Genomic DNA, 20461 nt, shown 5'->3' with positions numbered 1-20461 from the left:
CAGGACACTCACAGGTAAGAGTTCATTCATATAGAGAAAAAAACAGAGAACAGAGAATAACACTTGTCTTGTTGGAGGTTTACAGGAGCGTGGTGGGCTGAACCAGGTGTGTAGTTGTAAGCACAAAGGATTCCGACATCAAGAAGTTTGCACCAACCAACCACATCCCTCACTGTGCCTTTAAAAGCTGTGCTAAAACCCTCTGGGGAGCTCTGGGGTTTGTGGGGCACAAGCCACAAATCTTCTTGCATGGCCCTGCAATAAACCTTTCTTGGCTCCAAACATCAGTCTTTTTAGCCCCACTGTGTGCTGGGCACAGGAACTTGCATTCGGTAACAATTAAGGAGGAACACTGTCATGGGGGAGTTGGGGGGACACTGCTGGTTCCTCTGGCCCCTGAGACTCTGGTGAGACTCTGGTCACATCAAGGTGACCGTTAGGTATGCCTCATTCAGAGAACCCCTAAATCAAGTCACTGACCTGCACTCCGCAGCACCCACCCTTCACCCTCACCATTTTGAAGAACTACCATCTTTGCTTGCAAATATTCCCTGGCCGAGGTGTGCAATATTCCCAGTGAGTACCTCTAGGCTGGGTCAGGGGCTGATGAGTCTGTCCAGGTGGGACACCAGGAAAGTCTGAGGGAAAGGGAAGAATTTACAAAGCCCTCTTGACTGACGGAGATTAATGGAGGTTGTGCTCCCGGAATGATGAATTCAGGAGAAACGGGCATTTAGAAGAGGCAGGTTTGAGATGCACTAAATTTGAGTCTGGGAAGAAGAAGTATCTGCAGATAATGAGACATACTCAGCAGGGGCGTGGAAGAGTCTGGAACAGGGCCATCGTCCGGCAGGCGTGATTCTGAGGCCGTGCAGGCTGGAGGGCGCATGGTGGGGGAAGCGGGGCAGCAGAGGAGATGGCTGGAGCACAAGCAGCTGCCCAGCCAGTGGAAAACTGAGGGCCACCACTGCCCACCCGAAGCTCTGTGTGAAATACAAGGAATTCTAAGTCCCGGCTGCTACTCTTGAAGGTTTTACGGTAGAATAGAAACAATACATGTGATTTCATACGCAAAACAAGAGCACATGTATGAAACAGGATGCAAACACAGGAGGCGTGATGGTGGCAGCAATGTTCACAGAGCATCTCACACAGTCCGGGTGCATCAAGTCTCATAACAGCTTCTTGCTTAACTGCCCCTTAAGGTGGGTGGGCCTCTTGCCCCATTTTACTGGTGAGGACACTGAAGTCTGACGCATAAAGCAACTTGTTGAAGGCTATGTATTTAGAAAGTGGAGAACTGATCTCTGGTTGCATGAAACTCGATGACGGAGCGTGTGTTTGTCTCTGGGTCCTGCAGGTGATGAGCTGAGAGGCTGGTGGGCAGGGCAGAAGGCGTCAAGGCAGGGCCACATTTACAGTGGGTATAGAAGCTTGAGCATGTCAGGAATAGGAGGCTCTAGAGGAGAAGCTTAGAGGGCAGTGGGTTGGCCCAGAGAGGATGAGGGCCAAGCACAGAGGAAGCCAGTCCCGGCTCCTGCTTCTTGGTCCCATGCCCACTGGGTATCTGCTCACGTGACTTCTGAGGCTCCATCCTGACCTGGACACAGTTCCTTCTTATGCTGCCTGGAGGTCTGTAATTTAGTAAGACAGGTATTGAGAGCATAGGCAGATCTTCTTGCTTCTCTGATCCAACACTTCCCAGCTTCACTGAGAATAAAACCCAAAGCCTTGCACCGGTAAGTATGTTCTGGACCCCGAGTGACCTATGGCCCCGTTCAGCTGACAGACCCTCTCCCACCCCAGTCTCCTACGGGTGCCACACTTTAACCCCATACCTCATTTTTCTTTCTATCTCTACTTGATATTACACACTCACTCACTTATTATCTGCCCAGCATGGATCTAAACAACCAGAGTGAGAGTCACTCAGTCGTGTCTGACTCTTTGCGACCCCATGGACTGTATAGTCCGGGGCCAGAAGACTGGAGTGGGTAGCCTTTCCCTTCTCCAGGGGATCTTCCCAACCCAGGGATCGAACCCGAATCTCCCACATTGCAGGCAGATTCTTTACCAGCTGAGCCACCAAGGAAGCCCAAACAACTAGAGGATAACTGGTAAATAATACTCAATAAATTATCTGTTGAATACATAAACAAATGAATGAAGTAGTGAAAGCTCAGTATCATCTGAGAGTCCCTGGATGGCAGGGAGGTCCAATCAGTCCACTCTGAGGGAGACCGATCCTGGGTGTTCACTGGAAGGACTGATGCTGAAGCTGAAACTGCAATACTCGGGCCACCTCATGCGACGAGCTGACTCACTGGAAAAGACTCTGATGCTGGGAAAGGTTGGGGGTGGGAAGAGAAGGGGACGACTGAGAATGAGATGGCTGGATGGCATCACCGACTCTGTGGACATGAGTTTGAGTGAACTCCGGGAGTTGGTGATGGACAGGGAGGCCTGGCGTGCTGTGATTCATGGGGTCGCGGAGAGTTGGACGCGACTGAGTGACTGAACTGAACTGAACTGAAAGATAAAAATTCTGGGATTCCCTGGTGGCCCAGTAGCTAAGAGTCCACCTTTCAATGCAGGGGACACTGGTTCCATCCTTGGCCTAGGGAGATACCACATGCCGCAGAGTAACTGAGCCTGTGTGCCACAGCTACCGAGCCCACGTGCTGCAACTACTAAAGCCTGCATGCACCAGAGCCTGTGCTCCCCAACAAGAGAAGCCACTGCAATGAGAGGCCCGTGCACTGCAACTGGACAGCAGTCCCTCCCGCCACAACCAGAGAAAGCCCACGCAGCAATGAAGACCCAGCACAGCCACAAACAAATGGAATTATAAAAAGGCAGGAGTTCTCACGAAGGTGTGCATTTGAACATACCTTCTGGAATGCAGTAAAAATAACTATTTTAGAATCATGCATTGTAAACTTACATATTTGCAATAAAAGCCACTCTTATAAGGCTACTTATGTTACTGTCACTGTCTTGAAATTAGGTCAAATTGTATTAATTTAGCTTTTATAATAATCAGTCATCCAGCTTCAAAGCTGAGATGTTTAATCCTTTCAGAGAAAATTCATTTGCTGCATATGAAAGTTACCATGAGAATTTTAATTAAATGGATTGTGTCTAAGAATGAACTTGCCAATTATATTTTGGGGAATGACAGAATGCAACAAAAAGCAATATATTGTGTCCAATATCTTCAAGATATTATCCAGCTCAAAATTCTGAAAATAAGCCCCCTCCAATTCTCTGTTTTCTAAATGTTTAGGCAATGAAATAAGTCATCATACAAACTCTATAAAACACATTATTGTCTGACACTAATTCCAGGACACAGAAGGCTAACTGCCCACTGCAAAGAGACAATGAAATAATCAAAGGATATATTATGAAATTACTAGAACACTGATCTCTGCAGTGAGACAGAATTTAAGTAAAACATTCTAGAAATCATAAGCCAATCCCAGGTAGATGAAATCACCTCCGTTTTATTAATTTCTAACCAACTGCTTTCAGCCTGAAATGAAACATCTAAATTTCAAGGCATGATCATTGTGGAATCATGTAGCATCCATTCAACCTCCTCATCTCAGTCCTGAGTGAGCAGCCATCATCGCCCCGGACTTTCACTGCTTTTCTCCCTCTGCTTTCCCCCAGTTGCTCCGGAATTGCCAAAATCAGCAAAAATGCCCTCCTAAATAATCCACTGACATTTCTACATAAATTATATGCTTCAGGTGAGGGTACCATGAACTCCACGAGGCTGAGTACTCGCTACGGGGACAACGATCCATCAACGTGAAGACAGTTTAGAAGTCAGTGCTGAGGACTGACCTGGGCTCCTGGGATGTCACTTGTGCGTTTGAGCAGGAAACCCATCACCAAGAAATAAGAGGAATGCCTTTAAACAAATAGAAATCTGTATTTAATTATCCTGGTCTTGGGCTTCCCTGGCAGCTCAGATGGTAAAGAATCTGCGTGCAATGCAGGAGACCCGAGTCCAATCCCTCAGTCAGGAAGAGCCCCTGAAGAAGGGAATGGCAACCCACTCCAGTATTCCTGCCTGGAGAATTCCACAGACAGAGGAGCTTGGCGGGCTACAGTCCATGGGACTGCAGAGAGTCAGACATGACTGAGCGACTGACACACACACACATCCAGGTCTTAATGATCTTGATGGTGATTTCGTTGCTAAATAAAACCCATCACCAAGAAATAAGAGGAAAGCCTTTAAACAAAGCCCTGACTCCTGTGACCCCATGGACTATAGCCCACCAGGCTCCTCTGTCCATGGGATTCTCCAGGCAAGAGTACTGGAGTGGGTTGCCTTTCCCTTCTCCAGGGGATCTTCCCAACCCAGGGATTGAACCGGGGTCTTCCGCACTGCAGTCAGATTCTTTACTGACTGAGATCAGGGAAGAGTTAGTGAAGAGCTGTGATCTTAATTGTGCTTAAATGGCACTGATGCATTTTCTTCACTTGGAATCAACTACCCAATGTAACTACTAGTCTACCTTTCCCTCAAGAGCCTGCTTAAACTCCACCCTCAGTCACCTCTTGGCAGGGAGACTCTCTCCAGGCTGGTGTCAGACGCAGACCCGGTTGCAGAGAAGGGAACTGGCTGCTGTGAGGGAAGGTGTTTCGTGTCTTTGAGCCTACTGTTTTCCTTGTGAAAAGGGGACGATGGACTCAGTCTATAGTTCCCAAGCCTGGACCATCACCTGAACCAAAAACCAAAACAGCCTGGGTCCCACCTCCAGGAGAAATAACTCTCTTGGGGGAGACTCAGACATGTTTAAGGGCTCCGAGAAATCTGAACAATCATCTGAATGAAACTATTCAATGAAACTAGTTAATCTGAAGATGCCACTGTCTTCAAAGGCTCAGAAGAACTATCCTGAGAACATAAAGTAAGACAAGGTTTGGGGGGTAATCGAGCCATTATTACAATCACGTGCTGTTGCTGAGTTGCGTCTGACTCTTTTGCGAGCCCATGGACTGTAGCCTGCCAGGCTCCTCTGGCCATGGAACTCTCCTAGGCAGGAATTCTGGGGTGGGTTTCCATTTCCTCCTGCAGGGGATCTTCTGGACCCAGAATCGAACCCGTGTCTCCTGCACCCCTGCACTGCATGCGGATTCCACGAGCCTTCGGGGAAGCCCTTATTCCAAGTCCAGTTCACTCGTTTTCAGTGAATATATTCTGAGTGCCTGCTGCCTGCCCTGCCTTCTTCTAAGGTGCTGAGTACAGAACAGTTGGTATAAACGGTTCCTGCCCTGAAGGAGCGAACTGGCTGGTGTCAGACGGTGAAGAGGGTAATGAACAGTGACGAAGAAAGGCAGGCGCGGTGTCCCGCACTAGACGACAGGTGGTTAGTCCCAGGCTCCTGACCGGAAGGTCCCAACACCGAGTCGTCCGAGGGGGCCAGGCCGGTGGCGACCTTCTCTGCACATAATGCACACGCCAAGTCACCCACAGACGTTTGCTGAAATGAAGGGTGCCTTCTCCTGCCTCCTGATGAATGACTCGGCCACTTTCAGAAGTTGCCCAGGGTTCAAAGACCAATAACGCCCTGCTTCTAGAGCTAAGGTGCTGCGCCTGAAGTGTTTCCAGGTTAATTTCTCGTCTCACACGGCCATCCTCTGACCATGGCCTCTCCCACATCCACATCCTGTCCCCTCAGCCTAACACGGCCATTTCTCACCACTCTGGTTTCTGCGTTCTGAATACTTGTTCACTCTGCCCAAACCCCCATTATGTTTTTTTAAATTAAAAACTAAAAAAAAATTTTTGGCTATGCCACATGACATTTGGGATCTTAGTTCGCTGACCAGAGTTTGGACCCCTGCATTGGCAGTGCAGAGTCTTAACCCCTGGATTGCCAGGGAAGCCCTCAGACCCCCATTCTTGTCTCCTCTGTTTGGTCGTCTGCCCCATTCTCTGCCCTGTAATCTCCAGGGCTGGCTTACAGGAAGGGAGCTGCTTCTTTCCTCTTGGGGGTGGTTTCCGTCTTGCCCCAGCTCCAGGAATGCTCCAATGAACAGCACACATTTCAACTTTGACTCTCCCCCACTTTCTCTAATTAGGTAAGGCTTTTTGCATCTCTTCTCCTGAATTAAGCTGCTGCTTATACATTAAACAAAGCGACCTGGTGAAAATCTGGAGTCCCCTTTTAGAAAAGTTCCCTTCTACTTGACCTTGGCCATCTTGGGAGGTTCACGTAACTCCCACATGCATCTCTGCAAAGTCCAAAGCCTGAAATAAAGCCATTACTGCCATAATGTCCAGTGAGGTCTGGATCTGGTGGCACCGATGGGCAAGTGTTTCCGAGAGAAGACAGATGGCCGTGATGGGGAAGCACAGTAGACCGCAAACTTAACCTGTGATGGAAATGCTTCTGGGCAACGTGGGGCTTCGGAAGCACAAGGGGATCATGGATTATTGCAATGAAAGAAATCTTATATACATAAAATCTACCATAGAGGTTAGAAGGTGATAAGCGACCCTCCCTGCCACATCAGGGAAGACATGGCAGAGACACCAACAAGATCAATCAAGGTTTGTGAGTCGATCCAGTCCGTCTCTTTAAAAATACCTCAGAAGGACACAGAGGCTGAAAAAGCACTAATAACACTTTTCACAAATATACCCAGTAATTCTGCAAGAAGGGACTGGCTTTCTGGAAGAATGATCATCATGATGACCAGCCCACAATCATGGGAAAAAAGAAATGTGATTCTGTGGTACTTCCTGCTTTCTGCCCGAAAGTATCCAGCAATCTCATCAAACCTGCTGGTGTTCACAGGTTGGGAGAGACCACCCTTCTGCCTGCCTAGCACCCCAACTCCCCCCACGCTGAGCCTCATTTATTGGGTAATTAAACAGCATCCTCTTAGTTTTCTCCATGAATGATCCCCGACATCAGTTTTTATGTAAGATTCTCTAACTGTTCTGAAGAATCCATCTGTATACAGGGTGCCATCGATAGGGAATGAACCTTATTGATGAATCACAGCTGAGCAGAGTCATAATTCTGAGCATGTCACAGCCTGTGCAGCAAGGATCTCACTGTAACTTTCACAGCAACCCATGACATAATGCTTAGCATCTCCACTGACAGAGGAGGGAATTCTCTCTTACAGAAAGTGGATGACTTTCTCAGCAGTTGGGGGCAGAACTGACCTGGGGCCTGAGTCCCACTCTCATTAGCCTTGCCTCCCTCTCCTGTGGAAGCTGGTAAATGGACCGATGGATGGGGTGGAGGGGAAGCAGAGTGATGCAGGCCATGCACGTGGAGTAGGGTCTTCATGGTAGAAGGCATGGAGCTACGTGACTGATGAAAAATGCCTCATCTAAAAAGCAACAGCTTCATTTCTTGGAAATAAAACTCAATAATTTCATCTGATTCTCACTGGTTTTCCCTAAAAATGGATGATAATTTGGAGCAAGAAAGTGGGCTGATGTGATGTACCGTTGACCCTTCAACAACTTGAAGGGGTTAATCGTATAATTTAGTCAAACCCTGGTATCTGTGGTTCCCTGGAATCTTTGAATTTAACCAGTTGTGGACTGTGCAGTCCTGTATGTAATATTTACTACTGAAAAATATCCGTGTGTAAGTGAACCCACACAGTTCAAACCTGTGCTATTCAGGGGGTCAACCATACTGTGAGAAGGCATTTCGCCCAGTTCTCATTGGCCTTGAAAACTGGCCTTCCTGTCTCCTCCAGGCACTGTCCCCAACTTGTCCACATGTCCATATACAATCCCCACCCCCTCACCCAAATCGCCTCCAGCATTCGGGGTCTGCCCACACTGAGGCTCCTCTGCAAATCTTTCCTGAATGCTTCTGGAACCCTGGGCCCTCCTCCCCGTAGAGGCACACGTCTGCTGTAGGTGCTATTTCTGTTAGGGAGCCTTAAGTTGTCCTCTGCTGTTGACGCCTTCAGGCCTTCTTTTCTGACACTTACAACCTTCCCAAACACCAGGGGATGCTACAACCGCCATCCTCAGACGGCACAGTGTCTGCCTTTACAAAGCCCTGCACTGGACTCCTAGTAACATATACCGATGCCTGTGTTCAGCTCTCTGGTTTCAACTGTCAAATGAAGACAATTACATGACACACAGGAGGATCCACGTGCAAAGTCCCCAGCTGAACATCTTTGTAAAACAGCTGCTCAACACTCCTGGGTTGAGAATGACTGTAAGTTCATTACTCGGGGATGTTGGGTGGTCCTAGGCCCTTGCCAGGGAGGTTTAATAATCCTTTCATGACTCTAAGAGATCGGTATTATTTTAAATAATTCACTAACATTTTTTAAGCTGTTGAGTCATGAATCAGCTAGAGACAAAACACGCCACTGTACTTTTCATATAGTTATGAACAGTGCGTGTAACGTCCATATATTAAAATGCTCTGCACGTAGGAATAATCAGCATGCCCTAGAAAGCAATCCACAGGAAACGTTTTAGTTCCAAATAATGTTGAAAAATAGACACGAGGATGTCAGTGTTTCCACTAATGGGAGGATCTAAAGGAAAACTGGGGAGTGCGGGGCTACAAAGGGAGGGGTGGGAAATTCGTGTATTTTACGAGCCTCTAAGGGCTTCCCAGATGGTGAGAGTGGTAAAGAATCCACCTGCCAATGCAGGAAACATAAGAGATGCAGGTTCAACCCCTGGGTCGGGAAGATGCCCTGGAGGAGGGCACGGCAGCCCACTCCAACATTCGTGCCTTGCAGGCTACAAACCGCCAGGTTGCAGGTGGGCACGAGGATCAACTTACCTCACACGCACAAAAAAGCCTCTAATTATTCAGTTCAGAAGGCGAGAGGACAGTTTGAAGGTGCAATACAGGAACTCCAAGCAGAGGCTGATTTACCTTTTTAACTTCAGCCCGAGAATGGATGAATACTTTTCTGATGGTTCACTCTGGCCCTTGCCAGAGAGAGTCACATGTTAATACCAGGTGTAGTCTGTGAATTACATTCCATTTCGTCACCAGGTTCATTTTGATGTACTGATTCTGATGAGCTAGTAATTCTCCCTCTGATACTGGTTGGCAGGTTTGAGTTTTTCCAAGATGAATAGTGAAATATATGCCTCCAACCACATGTGAAAAAGAAGGGAAGGATGAAAGCAACAAACTACTGCGTTTACTCTCTATGCATGAAAATCGAAGGGGGCTTCCCCACTGGTTCAGCGGTAAAGAATCCACCTGCAATGCAGGAGCTGCAGGAGATGTGGGTCTCACTCCGGGGTCCGGAAGGTCCCCTGGAGGAGGGCGTGGCAACCCACTCCAGTATTCTTGCCTGGAGAATCCCATGGACAGAAGAGCCTGGTGGGCTGTAGTCCATGGGGCTGCAAAGAGTCAGACACGCCTGAAGCTACTGAGCATGCACACATGCAATGAACAAAGGAAAAAACACACAAAAGCACTTAACACTGAGTTGAGCTCATAGTAGGGCTTCCCAGATGGTGACAGTGGTAAAGAAAGAGCCAGCGTGCCAATGCAGGAGACATGAGACCTGGGTTTGATCCCTGGGTCAAGAAGATCCCCTAGAGGAGGGCATGGCAACCCACTGCAGTATTCTTTCCTGAAGAATCCCATGGACAATGGAGCCTGGCAGGCTTCAGTCCAGAAGGGTCGAAAAGAGTCAGACAGGACTGAAGCAACTTAGCGCGCGCGCACACACACACACACACAGACACGAGCTTCTGGTAAGAGTTTGTTAATTGTTGTCATTACTGCTGCTTTTATTATCATTACTCCTACTGCTATTCCACTGATTGGAAAATTGAACAGGACAAACCCTTGAACTTGGGAGAATGAAAAGTTCTACCAAAGCAGGCACATCTGCTAGGCTCCCTCAACAGTAATTAAAGTTCTGATGACATCTTGACCATAACATCACCAGACAGGGATCCTCAACTCGAAAGTATGAAACTTGAAACACAGGCTGGCCGTCCTTTGCCCACGGATGCCCTGCTGCACAGACCGAGACCCAGACCCAGACCAAGAGCATCCCTGGCCGCAGCCCAGGCTTGCGGGAGAGCCACCAGGGAGCATGTCTGTGGTCCCGCACACATTACCCCTGCTCTTGCTGCTGCTCATTCAGCAAGATTAGCGTATGCTCAGTCCCTCAGTCGTGTCCGACTCTCGACGGCCCCGTGGACTGTAGCCTGCCCGGTTCCTCTGTCCACAGGATTTCAGAGCATGACCAATGGGCTCTCCAAAGCAGAGCCCTTCATCGGACATAAAAACCGGGTCTGCTTGTAGTTTCACCGGGATGCGGACTGTCCTCCAGGTTCCCTTCCTGGCTCACCGCACAGCCACCCCATCCTGGACTGTAATCACATGACTTTAGGGAAAGAGAAAGCCAAAGCTCAGGCCCCAAGGACAACACACCCAAGGCTCTGACGGGGCCTCACCCCAAAGGAGGAGAGAAAGGAGTACCAAGGACCGCAGGCCAATGGCTACCGTCCATTCACTGCAAATACAAATGCAGATGGACACACAGGCCGGCACACACACACGAGTAGACCCACACACAGAAACACGTGTAAATACACACATACACTCATCTAATGAAACACACACACTGCACAGAATTGGTTTCAGACCCCTGAGCCACTGTTTACTAGATTTTTTTATGTCATTCACGTTACTTAATCCATTCTTCTGTCTGTAAGTTGTGAAATCAATATAGGAGGCACCAACCAGCAACATCTCGTTAAAGAAGAATAAACAACTAAGAATAAACATAAGGTTTGTTTGATAAGAATTTTGTATCATATATTTTAAAATACATACACATATACCTATACACACACATCTGCAGGTCCTCTGGCATACAGATAAATATGTGTGTATATATATGTATACACACACACACATACAAACCCACATACACGGGTTGTTATGCAGAAATATATCTGTTGTCTGGGTTTCCTGTCAAAATTCTGATACAGCACCAACTGTTAGCTCCCTCCTCCTTTAAAACCCCTATTCCTGCAAAGAAGAGGAGGTGGGAGGAGAGGCAGGCAGGGGACAGCATGCCGGGTGTCTCTGGGTGGCGTTAGAGGCAGAGTATAGAAGAGCTGCATTGTGAAAGGAAGATGCAAACCCGGCAAGAGACGTCCACGTATCCATGCCCAGGCGCACCCTGCACCATCACCTGTGACACACCCACAGCGTCACTGCTCCTCTCCCAGGACCCCCTCGGGCAGACACTGTGGCAGAGGCTGGACACCAGGACGGGCGGGTGGAGATCACACTGCCATCGACCCTGAATGGCGCACGCTTTCTGGTCCCCTTTGCCCTCTCGGACCATCTCCGCCTGTGAAAGGTGCTGACCGCAGTACCCTCCCCACCCTCTTACCTGGAGAGAAAGCTAAAACACACTCTCCTAGAAAACACATGGCCGGGTGTGCCCAGAAGTTAGAGATGCTGGCACCAGGCAGGGAGTGAGCCAGGGTGACAGCCCCAGCGCTGTGCCCCCATGCAGGACGCAACTTGAGAAGACGCCATAGAGATAGCCCGCTGCCCCCTGCCAAACCCCTCCTCTGACCACTGGGGATTTACAGCTCAGAAAAAGAAATAATGCCAAACTGATGCTCCCTCTGCACCCCCAAAAGCAACGAAACACAGCCCTCACCCAAGAGGAGGGTGCTCTAGAGCAGAAGGTGATCTTAGCAGGACCCAGCCTGACATTTTCCCCAGAGTTGGCCACACCTGCTGGGCACAGACATCACCTCCCCGCACCTGCCCCAACCCGTCTCCCTTTGAAGAATCATGAAGCTAGGGAAACATGTGAACAGTGCAATGAGCAGCGGCACAGACTTCACAGAGACATCACAGCTGTCAGCACACTACTGCCTTGACCCTCTCCTGCTCTCTCTGTATGCACACACATCTACCTGTAGACACACACAGACTTTCCCTGCTAAGCCATCTGAAAGCCACTGCCAAACAACACCCACCAAGGACTTCAGCATGAATTTCCTAGTCAGGGCGTTCTCCGACACCATCACAACCAATACAAACATCTCTAATACTGAGCCTTATTCAGATTCCCTAGTTTTTCTAAAATGCCTTTTATATCTCTTTTTATCAAGTAATGAATCATGGCATAATGTTTTACACTTGTCTTTTCTAGTTTATCTCTTTTAATTTAATACATCCATCCACTCTACCTCACCAATTTTTACTTTGTTTTATTTTCCATGATGACATTGTTTTGTGTTTTTAGTTTTGTTTTCATGGATCCAGGCTCGTTGTCTTCTAGAAAGTCCCACAATCTGGACTCATCTGATTATTTTCTCATGATTAGATTCACTTGAACATTCTTGGCAATAATATTACATAAGGAATGCCGTGGGCTGCTGACTGCACCGTACCAAGAAGCACATATTTTGTTTCAACGTTTTCATTACCGCGCTTGATCATTTGGTTAAGTGATGTTAATTAGAAAGGTGGTTTCATTTTTCCATTTTTCATTAATAAGAATCTATGGAATGACACTTTAAGACTTCATAGCTATCTTAGTCCCCAGACTGTCACTGAATGATTTTTGCATTCATTGATGATTTTTGCCAGGATCAACTAAGGCATTGGGAATTACACAATCATAGTTTTCTAAATTCATAATGCTTTCTATATTTATTAGAGAATATTCATCTGAAAAAGCTTTTATCCCCTTTACCCTTCTCACTTTTCTAAAGGTCAACTCTTAAGGAAACAGTTTAGGTCTACACACTCACTGCTGCACCCCCTGGAGCTCTCCGTTCTGGGGTCTGCATGACCTTTGACGGGGGCACTTGGAGCCAGGTTGTCACGTCAACATGCTTTTCACTAGGGCCTTAAATTCACCTCTTATTTTTTGATGGTAGTTTGATATACATCTATTTTTCCGTAACTACTTCCCATTTCTTTACTTCTCCCTCAGAAATGACACATCATCTTATTCTACTCTGCTGAATACAACATATGGAGAGAAATGGCTGGCAATGGGTAGAAAATGATGCAGAAAATCCCGCAGCTTTGAAAAATGCCTAACGTTCACTCAAAAATGCTTGAGTGGCATCATCATTTCGCTGGGTCCTGGGAAGGAAAAAGTAGAGAAGACATAGTTTCTACCTTCAAAAATACCTTCAATTCAGTTCAGTCGCTCAGTTGTGTCTGACTTTTTGCGACCCCATGAATTGCAGCACGCCAGGTCTCCCTGTCTATCACCAGCTCCCGGAGTTCGCCCAAATTCATGTGTATCGAGTTGGTGATGCCATTCAGTCCTCTCATCCTCTGTCGTCCCCTTCTCCTCCCGCCCCCAATCCCTCCCAGCATCAGGGTCTTTTCCAATGAGTCAACTCTTCGCATGAGGTGGCCAAAGGATTGGAGTTTCAGCCTCAGCATCAGTCCTTCCAATGAAGACCCAGGACTGATCTCCTTTAGGATGGACTGGTTGGATCTCCTTGCAGTCCAAGGGACTCTCAAGAGTCTTCTCCAGCACAAAAATCTCTTATCATGCCCCATTTCTGCTTTCCTGGTGGTTCAGCGGTAAAGAATTGGCCTGCCAATGCAGGAGACACAGATTCAGTCCCTGGGTTGGGCAGATCCCCTGGAGAAGGAAATAGCAACCCACTCTACTATTCTTGCCTGGGAAATCTTGTGGACAGAGGAGCCCGGCAGGCTACGGTCCATGGGGTCACAAAGAATTGGATATAACTTAGGGATCAAACAACAATGATGCCCTATTTCTATACACGAATACAAAGTTTATCCAAAATTATTAAAAAGCATGTCTATTATGTCCAGAAGACATGCCCCAAGATTCCAACCTAGAATTAAGATAAAGTACCCCCTTGCGACGAGTTGACTCACTGGAAAAGACTCTGATGCTGGGAAAGGTTGGGGGCGGGAGGAGAAGGGGACGACCGAGGATGAGATGGCTGGATGGCATCACCGACTCTGTGGACATGAGTTTGAATGAACTCCGGGGGTTGGTGATGGACAGGGAGGCCTGGCGTGCTGTGATTCACGGGGTCGCGGAGAGTCGGACGCGACTGAACTGAACTGAACAACAACCAACAAGGGGGCTGATCTCTGCACCCAGGCTCTCATAGCTGGTCTGCCTCACCTAGAAATTCAGCGCAGGCGCCCAAGTGGCTCAGACGGTCAGGTCTACAGGTGACTCATTCAAATCCGTGTCCTGTGATTAAGAACGGACTGTGTGGCTTTAGTCTCGGTTCTGTTACTAGCTGCTCAAATGAGACTCAGCCACTCAGGGTCTCCGTTCTTCAAACGCAACACGTGGGTAAGAGAGCATGTCCGATAAGGCTGTCGTGAGAACTGTGAGTTAACACACTGAAACTGCTTGTAACTTTCCTTAGCACAGGATGGGCTTCCCTGGGGGCTCCGATGGTAAAGAATCCGCCTGCAATGCAGGAGACTCGGGTTTGATTCCTGGATTGGGACGAGCCCCTGGAGAAGGGCATGGCAGCCCACTCCAGTATTCTTGCTGCAGAATCCCATGGACAGAGGAGCCTGGCGGGCTACAGTCCACGGGGCCTCAGAATCGGACACGACTGAGTGACCACAAGCATATGATACATATTCAGTAACTCTTAGCTGTCCTGAAGATGATTGTAATCATTCCTATTCATTCATTTGTCTAAAAGAAGGTTTGCTATCAACAGATTAAGACTTCCAATACCACTGACAAGTTCCCTCACCGCCCCCCGCCAGAAGAGTAATACAACAGAAAATCCCTGACTTTCTCAAAAAGCAAACTGCAGGAAAACAATTACAGCGGTGCCACACATAAGAGGAGAAAATCCTCCAGTTGGGGGCCAAATTACAACATCTTAATACCAGGGATTACAGACTATTGTATGGGCTTGAGTTCTCTGAATTCATAGGCCCAAGCTGTAAGCTATTAAGCAGAGAGATTAGTTTTATGGGCCAATGGGCGGCAGACCAGTTCCAGTGAGAACCAGGATGTTGGAAGCAGGTGGGACCACCCCATGCAAGCCTGAAGCTACCTGTGCTGTCAGTCAACCCCGAGGGCTCACGGTATGCAAACAGAGCCAACTGAAGTTTCTTCGACTGGATGCAGAAGTATTTCTTACATGCTTCGCATGTTCACGAGTGTTGCTGCACTCAATTAAAGCAAAATTATGCAAAAGTTTAAGTCTCGTAGTGTTTAGTGCTTATCTACTGAGAAGTAACCCATCTCACTTTTAACTGCATGATGATTAATGAGAGATGATGTATATCTGAGTATTAGACATAGTTGTTAAAATGCAGGGTTGGTGAGACAGCATTTATGCACAGTCTGATATTTTATAGACTATTGCTGCCTTGTCCATTTAAAGCCTCGTCCATTTAATCACTTTCAACTAAAAATATTTTTTAAGTAGGGCCGAAGGACAGAACAACCATCAACAGTCTCAGCCCTTCCAGCTCAATTAAACTTGGTCACACGTTGGCACCAGTAATGACCACCATCTGCTCAAGTCCACGGCCCAGCAGCCCTCCCTGTGCATGGAAATAACCACGAGTCCAGCAAATTGCCTGATGCTGGCAGAGGCCCGAGAGCACCATGCGAGCAAAGACGCTGCCTGACGCGAGCCTACCGTGCAGAGCAAATGCACATGCTTCGGGAGACTGGGGGCCCAGCAGTTCCGGTCGGGGGCACAGGGAAGGGGCAGGTCATACCTGGGACCCACCTGGCTCCTCCTTAAGCGGATAGGCAGGTGAGTGTGCCTGTCCAGATGTGGGAAGGTATTTGACTCTTCCTCACTTGAACGCAGCATCCACTTATCAAAAGGCAGGCATCTGTTTAAAAAGTTGGTGGCAATCAGAAAAAAATGTGGGCCTTGGGATGTGAGTTGAGTGATTCAGGGAACAGAAGGCTTTCCTGGGCAGCTCAGATGGTTGTGACAAAACACACAGGCTGGTGGCTTAAACATCAGACATCACTTCTCACAACTCTGGAGGCTGGAAGTCTAAGGTCAAGGTGCTGGGAGACAGGGTTCCAGTGAGAGCTCTCCTCTTGGTGTGCAGACAGTGCCCAGGGAGAGACCGCTTACCCACCGACACTAATCCCCTGCTGGGGCACCACCCTCATGACCTCACCTGTCCCTGATTACCACCCACAGACCCATCTCCAAATCATCACATGGGGACTAGAGCTTCAACACGTGAATCTGGTGTGGGGGTGGGGTGGGGAGGACACTAACAAGGCTCATAATAAACTGAAGTAAATAAAGCTCAATGGAGAGAAATGCACAGCCCATAAAGCCTTCCCTTCGAGTCTGCTCTCCCCGACACTCGGAGCCCATCCCCCAGGGCTTTTCACAATATGCCCCCCAATTTCACAGCAGCCCCTGTTCAAACATCACCTCAAAGCAGCACTTCTCAGATGTCCATCCGACCCTGTGCTCTCTTATTCCTGATACTCGTGCTGAGCTTTAATTTTCTCTAAAGCCCCCTGCCCTCACCCTGCTACCTAAACACAGGTTTATTGTTCCCAAGTCCATTCCCTTCCACAGTCTCTCAGGGCCAGGTCCCTATCAGTCATGGCTGCATCCACAGGGGCCTCAGAGTATCTGGCATGTAAAAAGTACTTAATACACGCTGCTGCTGCTGCTAAGAGAATTATTTAAAATTATAATGCTGGCCCCTCTCTCACAGTATGAAGTGACAAGAAAAAAGAGCAGTTTACCCCGTTTAGAACAGGGGATATGACGCCCTCGCACAGTCTCCAAGTGTCAACACATTCGTGTGGCAACGGCCGTAAAAATGTTAAGGAACACGCACTTTTTCTTAAAAGGATCCCGAAACAGTGGCAGTGACGGCCAGCACACCACAAGGACAGCCAATACTCTAAAGCCAAGGTAAGTACTTCACAAACCTTCTCACGTGGGCCACGTGACGCTATGAAGCAGTTACTATTATTAGCCTGACTTTATAAGCATGAGACTAAAGAGGTTAAGCGACTTCTCCAGGGCCGTGCAGACAGTCGTCACGGGGCCAGGGTTCTGGCTAGAGCTGGTCTGACTCCAAAACCTCTGGCTTCTTCGTGTGTCCTTATCAGGACTGTGACAGATTCGGCCACATTTCTGGGAGGTCAGAGAATTTCCTGCGTGAAAATAAACTGGTGTCCAGAATTTCTGTTTGTATCTCAGTTCAAAATAAGCACTTACAGCTTTAAAAAGCAAGGAGATTCTGACACTCCCCACAGCCTGGATGGACCTTGAAGACGTCATGAAATGACGAGTCACAAAGGAAGGAACACTGGTGTCACGTATATGAGAGGCGTGGAGGATTCAGACTCTCAGACAGAAAGTAGGGGGTGGGACTGGGGCCGGGGGCCAGGACGGGGAGTCAGCGTTTACTGATGACACAGTTTCCCTTTTGCAGGAAGAAGAGCTATGGACGTGGATGTTGGGGACGGCTGTGCGACAGTGAGACTGTACTTCACACCCCCAGAACTGTACCATAAACCATAGTTATCACAGTATATTTCATGTTATGTACGTTTCATCACAATTTTTTTTTAATTGAGCACACACAGAAATACTGTTCGAACATTTTCAATCTACCTCCTGACCCCCACGGCTCTCAGTGAAGCACAGACTCTGTCCCTTTATAACGACGAGTGGATGATGGAGAAGGAGCCAGCCTTGGTGAGGCGCACGTGGCGGCCAGCTGCCCGTCTTCATCTGACCCCTCGGAACGGCCTACACACCGCGACCCTCCTCCTCTTTGTACAAAGACAAGGGGACCTGCCTAGTAATTACCCATCAGACACAAGCAATCAAATCAAAGTGTTACGTTTATGTTTCTTGGAAGGCTGGCCGCGCTGAGGGAGAGGCTGTGTATAGACATGGATCTTTTGCTTCCGGCTCTCTAAGTTCCCTCCGTAAAGAAGACTCTTGTTAATTTTAGAAGTCACATTAGTGGTCATTTCTTCTGCTCATCCTTGGAAGCCAGCACGGTGGAAGACGGAGGAGGAGGGAGAAAAGGAGAGAGGGGAGGGTTAGGCTGCAGGCAAACGAGATGAACAGAAGCAGGTGAGACGTGACCGCGGCCAGCATCAGCTGACACGGCCCGGCTGATCTGGTGCGTCTGGTCCTGTCTGGGGCAGCAGGGGAGGCGATCTGTCACCATGTGGGGAGCACTCCTATTAGGAACCCATCTCCAAAGGGGGCATCCCCACGGCGGTGGCCTCCGATTCACGTGTGCCTGAGCTCCACATCCTCGGTCACCTAGCAACGCCTTCACCTAAGGGGACTTGTAGGTGCTCTCAGCCCTTGCCTTCCTCCTGTAATTACTCCCTTTCTAGGCTCAGCGATCTCCTTTGGCTCTTCTCTGTAAATTAAATTTGGACCACTTCAACTAATGCATTAATAACAACGCTGTTTTCTTCCCAGGAAGTAATTTTTTAAAAAGCACCTTTGGACCTCTGTGGCACCTTGGCTCCATGCCACAATAGGTAAAATCAGCAGGGCCGGCACTGTGTCTGCCTCCCGCGCCAACGTCAGGAAAACGGGTTGGAAATGGAATGCACGGGCACTGCCATGCACAGGTCAGCCCCGTATGTGCAGTGCCGCTCCCTGGGGAAGCAGGCAGCGCTGGACAAGGGACAGGCGCTGGCCTTCCCTTCTCAGAAGGCTGTTCTGTATAACGAGCTCACCCGCAATGAGACACCCTGAGGTTCCTTTCCAAGCCACCCAGGAAGTCGTCTCTAATACGTCTCTGTTAGGCTTTCAGTCTCGCCCATGATGGTGGGGGTGTGGGGGTGGGGGGAGGTGCCAGCTTTCAAAGTCGGGACACTTGAAATGATTTCTGCCCAAAGGATACGATCAAGCCGCATAAAAGCAAACAGCAGTCTCCCCGCCGGCTGACCAAAGGCCCGTCTCCAGTAAGAGGCTTTCTTTCTCGCTCACCCCACACCCTGCCCGAGAGCTCTCCCTGCCCGGCACAGGGGTCCTCACTTGGGCTCAGGCGTCCATCACTCTGGGGTGTGCTGTTCTTTGCCCCCTACACCCTGCCCACACGAGGTCCCGTCAAAGCCTGTCTTTGGGGGGAGCGTGATAAGCACATCCACACCCCAAGCCAGCCACGAGGCACCCCAGCACCTCTGGCTCCTGGTGGGTCACGTGCTTTCTCCCTGGACCACCATGACACTCACAGCAAAGGATGCACTGGCCACCAGTCGGGTCTCAGCTGCTCCTGGGAAAGCTCTTGATTTGGCAGATTTGTTTTGGCTCCTTTGTTTTTCCGTCCCCTTGAAGCCAGGACCTGAGTTTGAGTAAATGGACATGACTCAATGGACTTGAGTTTGAGTAAACTCCAGGCGTTGGTGATGGACAGGGAGGCCTGGCGTGCTGCAGTTCGTGGGGTCGCAAAGAGAGATGACTGAGCAACTGAACTGAAGTCGGTTGGCGCAGGTGTCTGCCCAGGAGTATCCGTGGCAGACCACAGGTCCTTAAATCCCACGCACAGACCCCATCCTCAGAGACCCCCAGAGGGAATCTGCTCGGGGCCTCCTCTGACTCACAGGACGCCTGGACCACCCGCCCGCACCCCACCCTGCGGCCAAGGACTCGAACAGCCCCATCCGTCCCCACCTTCTCTTGGAAGCCCGAGCCCACCCCAAAGGACCGGCAGAAACACCGCTTCCGTCACAGGATGAGGTGACCCCTTTTCATTTTGGCGTTTCCTGTGAAGTTTAAGAGGATTTCTTCTGGCAGGTGGTTGAAACGTCCCCTGAGTTGGGAGCAGACCTCTGGCTCCAACAAGCAGAGAATCTGAAAGTGCCCAGGGAGAACTCTGGCCCGCTCAGGTGAGCTCATTCAAGCTTCTTCATTATTCAAGTTTGAAAGACACTTCGGCCCTTGGCAGGAGGAGAAATGAGTCGTGCTGAAGTAATCAGATTTCTGCACTCAATTTCTTAAAGAACCACTTCCAGTGGGTTGTGTTTACCGACATTAAGAATAGATGAAGCGCTGTCAGAAAAATTCAGCCAGTGTTCTATCTGGCCCTGAGGTGAGAGTGCTTGAAAGAATTGATGTCTAATATTTCCGCAAAGAAACAGGCGAGATCGGAGTCACATTCAAAAGTTTAAACGCTTCTTGCTGAGCTCTCTCTGATTTTAATTACTTGGTTAAAGTTGCTGCACTAACATTTTTCAAGAGATGAGGGGCACAAGAACAGGAATTCGAACGAAGGCAGACGGACAAAGGGGCTGAATTCAGCAAAGGACTGTAACGTTGTTCCGCACCAGAACTGACCGCTGGCTCCTCCTTGGACCAAAGCTGACCCAGCCCGAGGCCCAGCAGAGCAGGCAATTATCTGCGTGGGGTGATCTGACAAGTGTTGAGAGCACCTTGTCCTCCCCCCCCAGTTCCCCATCCCCTCCAAAGAAAACAAAATCC

At 48.9% G+C, this 20461-nt stretch overlaps 1 protein-coding gene across 1 annotated transcript in view; it reads right to left on the bottom strand.

The window, feature by feature from the left end:
* DPP6 (dipeptidyl peptidase like 6) overlaps positions 1-889 on the bottom strand; it is a 425246-nt gene extending 424357 nt beyond the window's left edge. Inside the window, exon 1 of the mRNA XM_088832008.1 lies at positions 808-889. Coding sequence (XP_088688134.1) covers positions 808-889 — 82 coding nt within the window. The remainder of the gene's footprint in view (positions 1-807) is intronic.
* Between the last annotated feature and the right edge of the window lie 19572 nt (positions 890-20461).

This window comes from Moschus berezovskii, chromosome 3 (genome assembly GCF_049115385.1).
Source record: "Moschus berezovskii isolate FMDL1 chromosome 3, NW_MosBer_1.0, whole genome shotgun sequence".
Taxonomy (NCBI): Eukaryota; Metazoa; Chordata; class Mammalia; order Artiodactyla; family Moschidae; genus Moschus; species Moschus berezovskii.
Note: the sequence above shows the minus strand (reverse complement) of the source record. Positions and strands in the feature narration are given on the sequence as shown.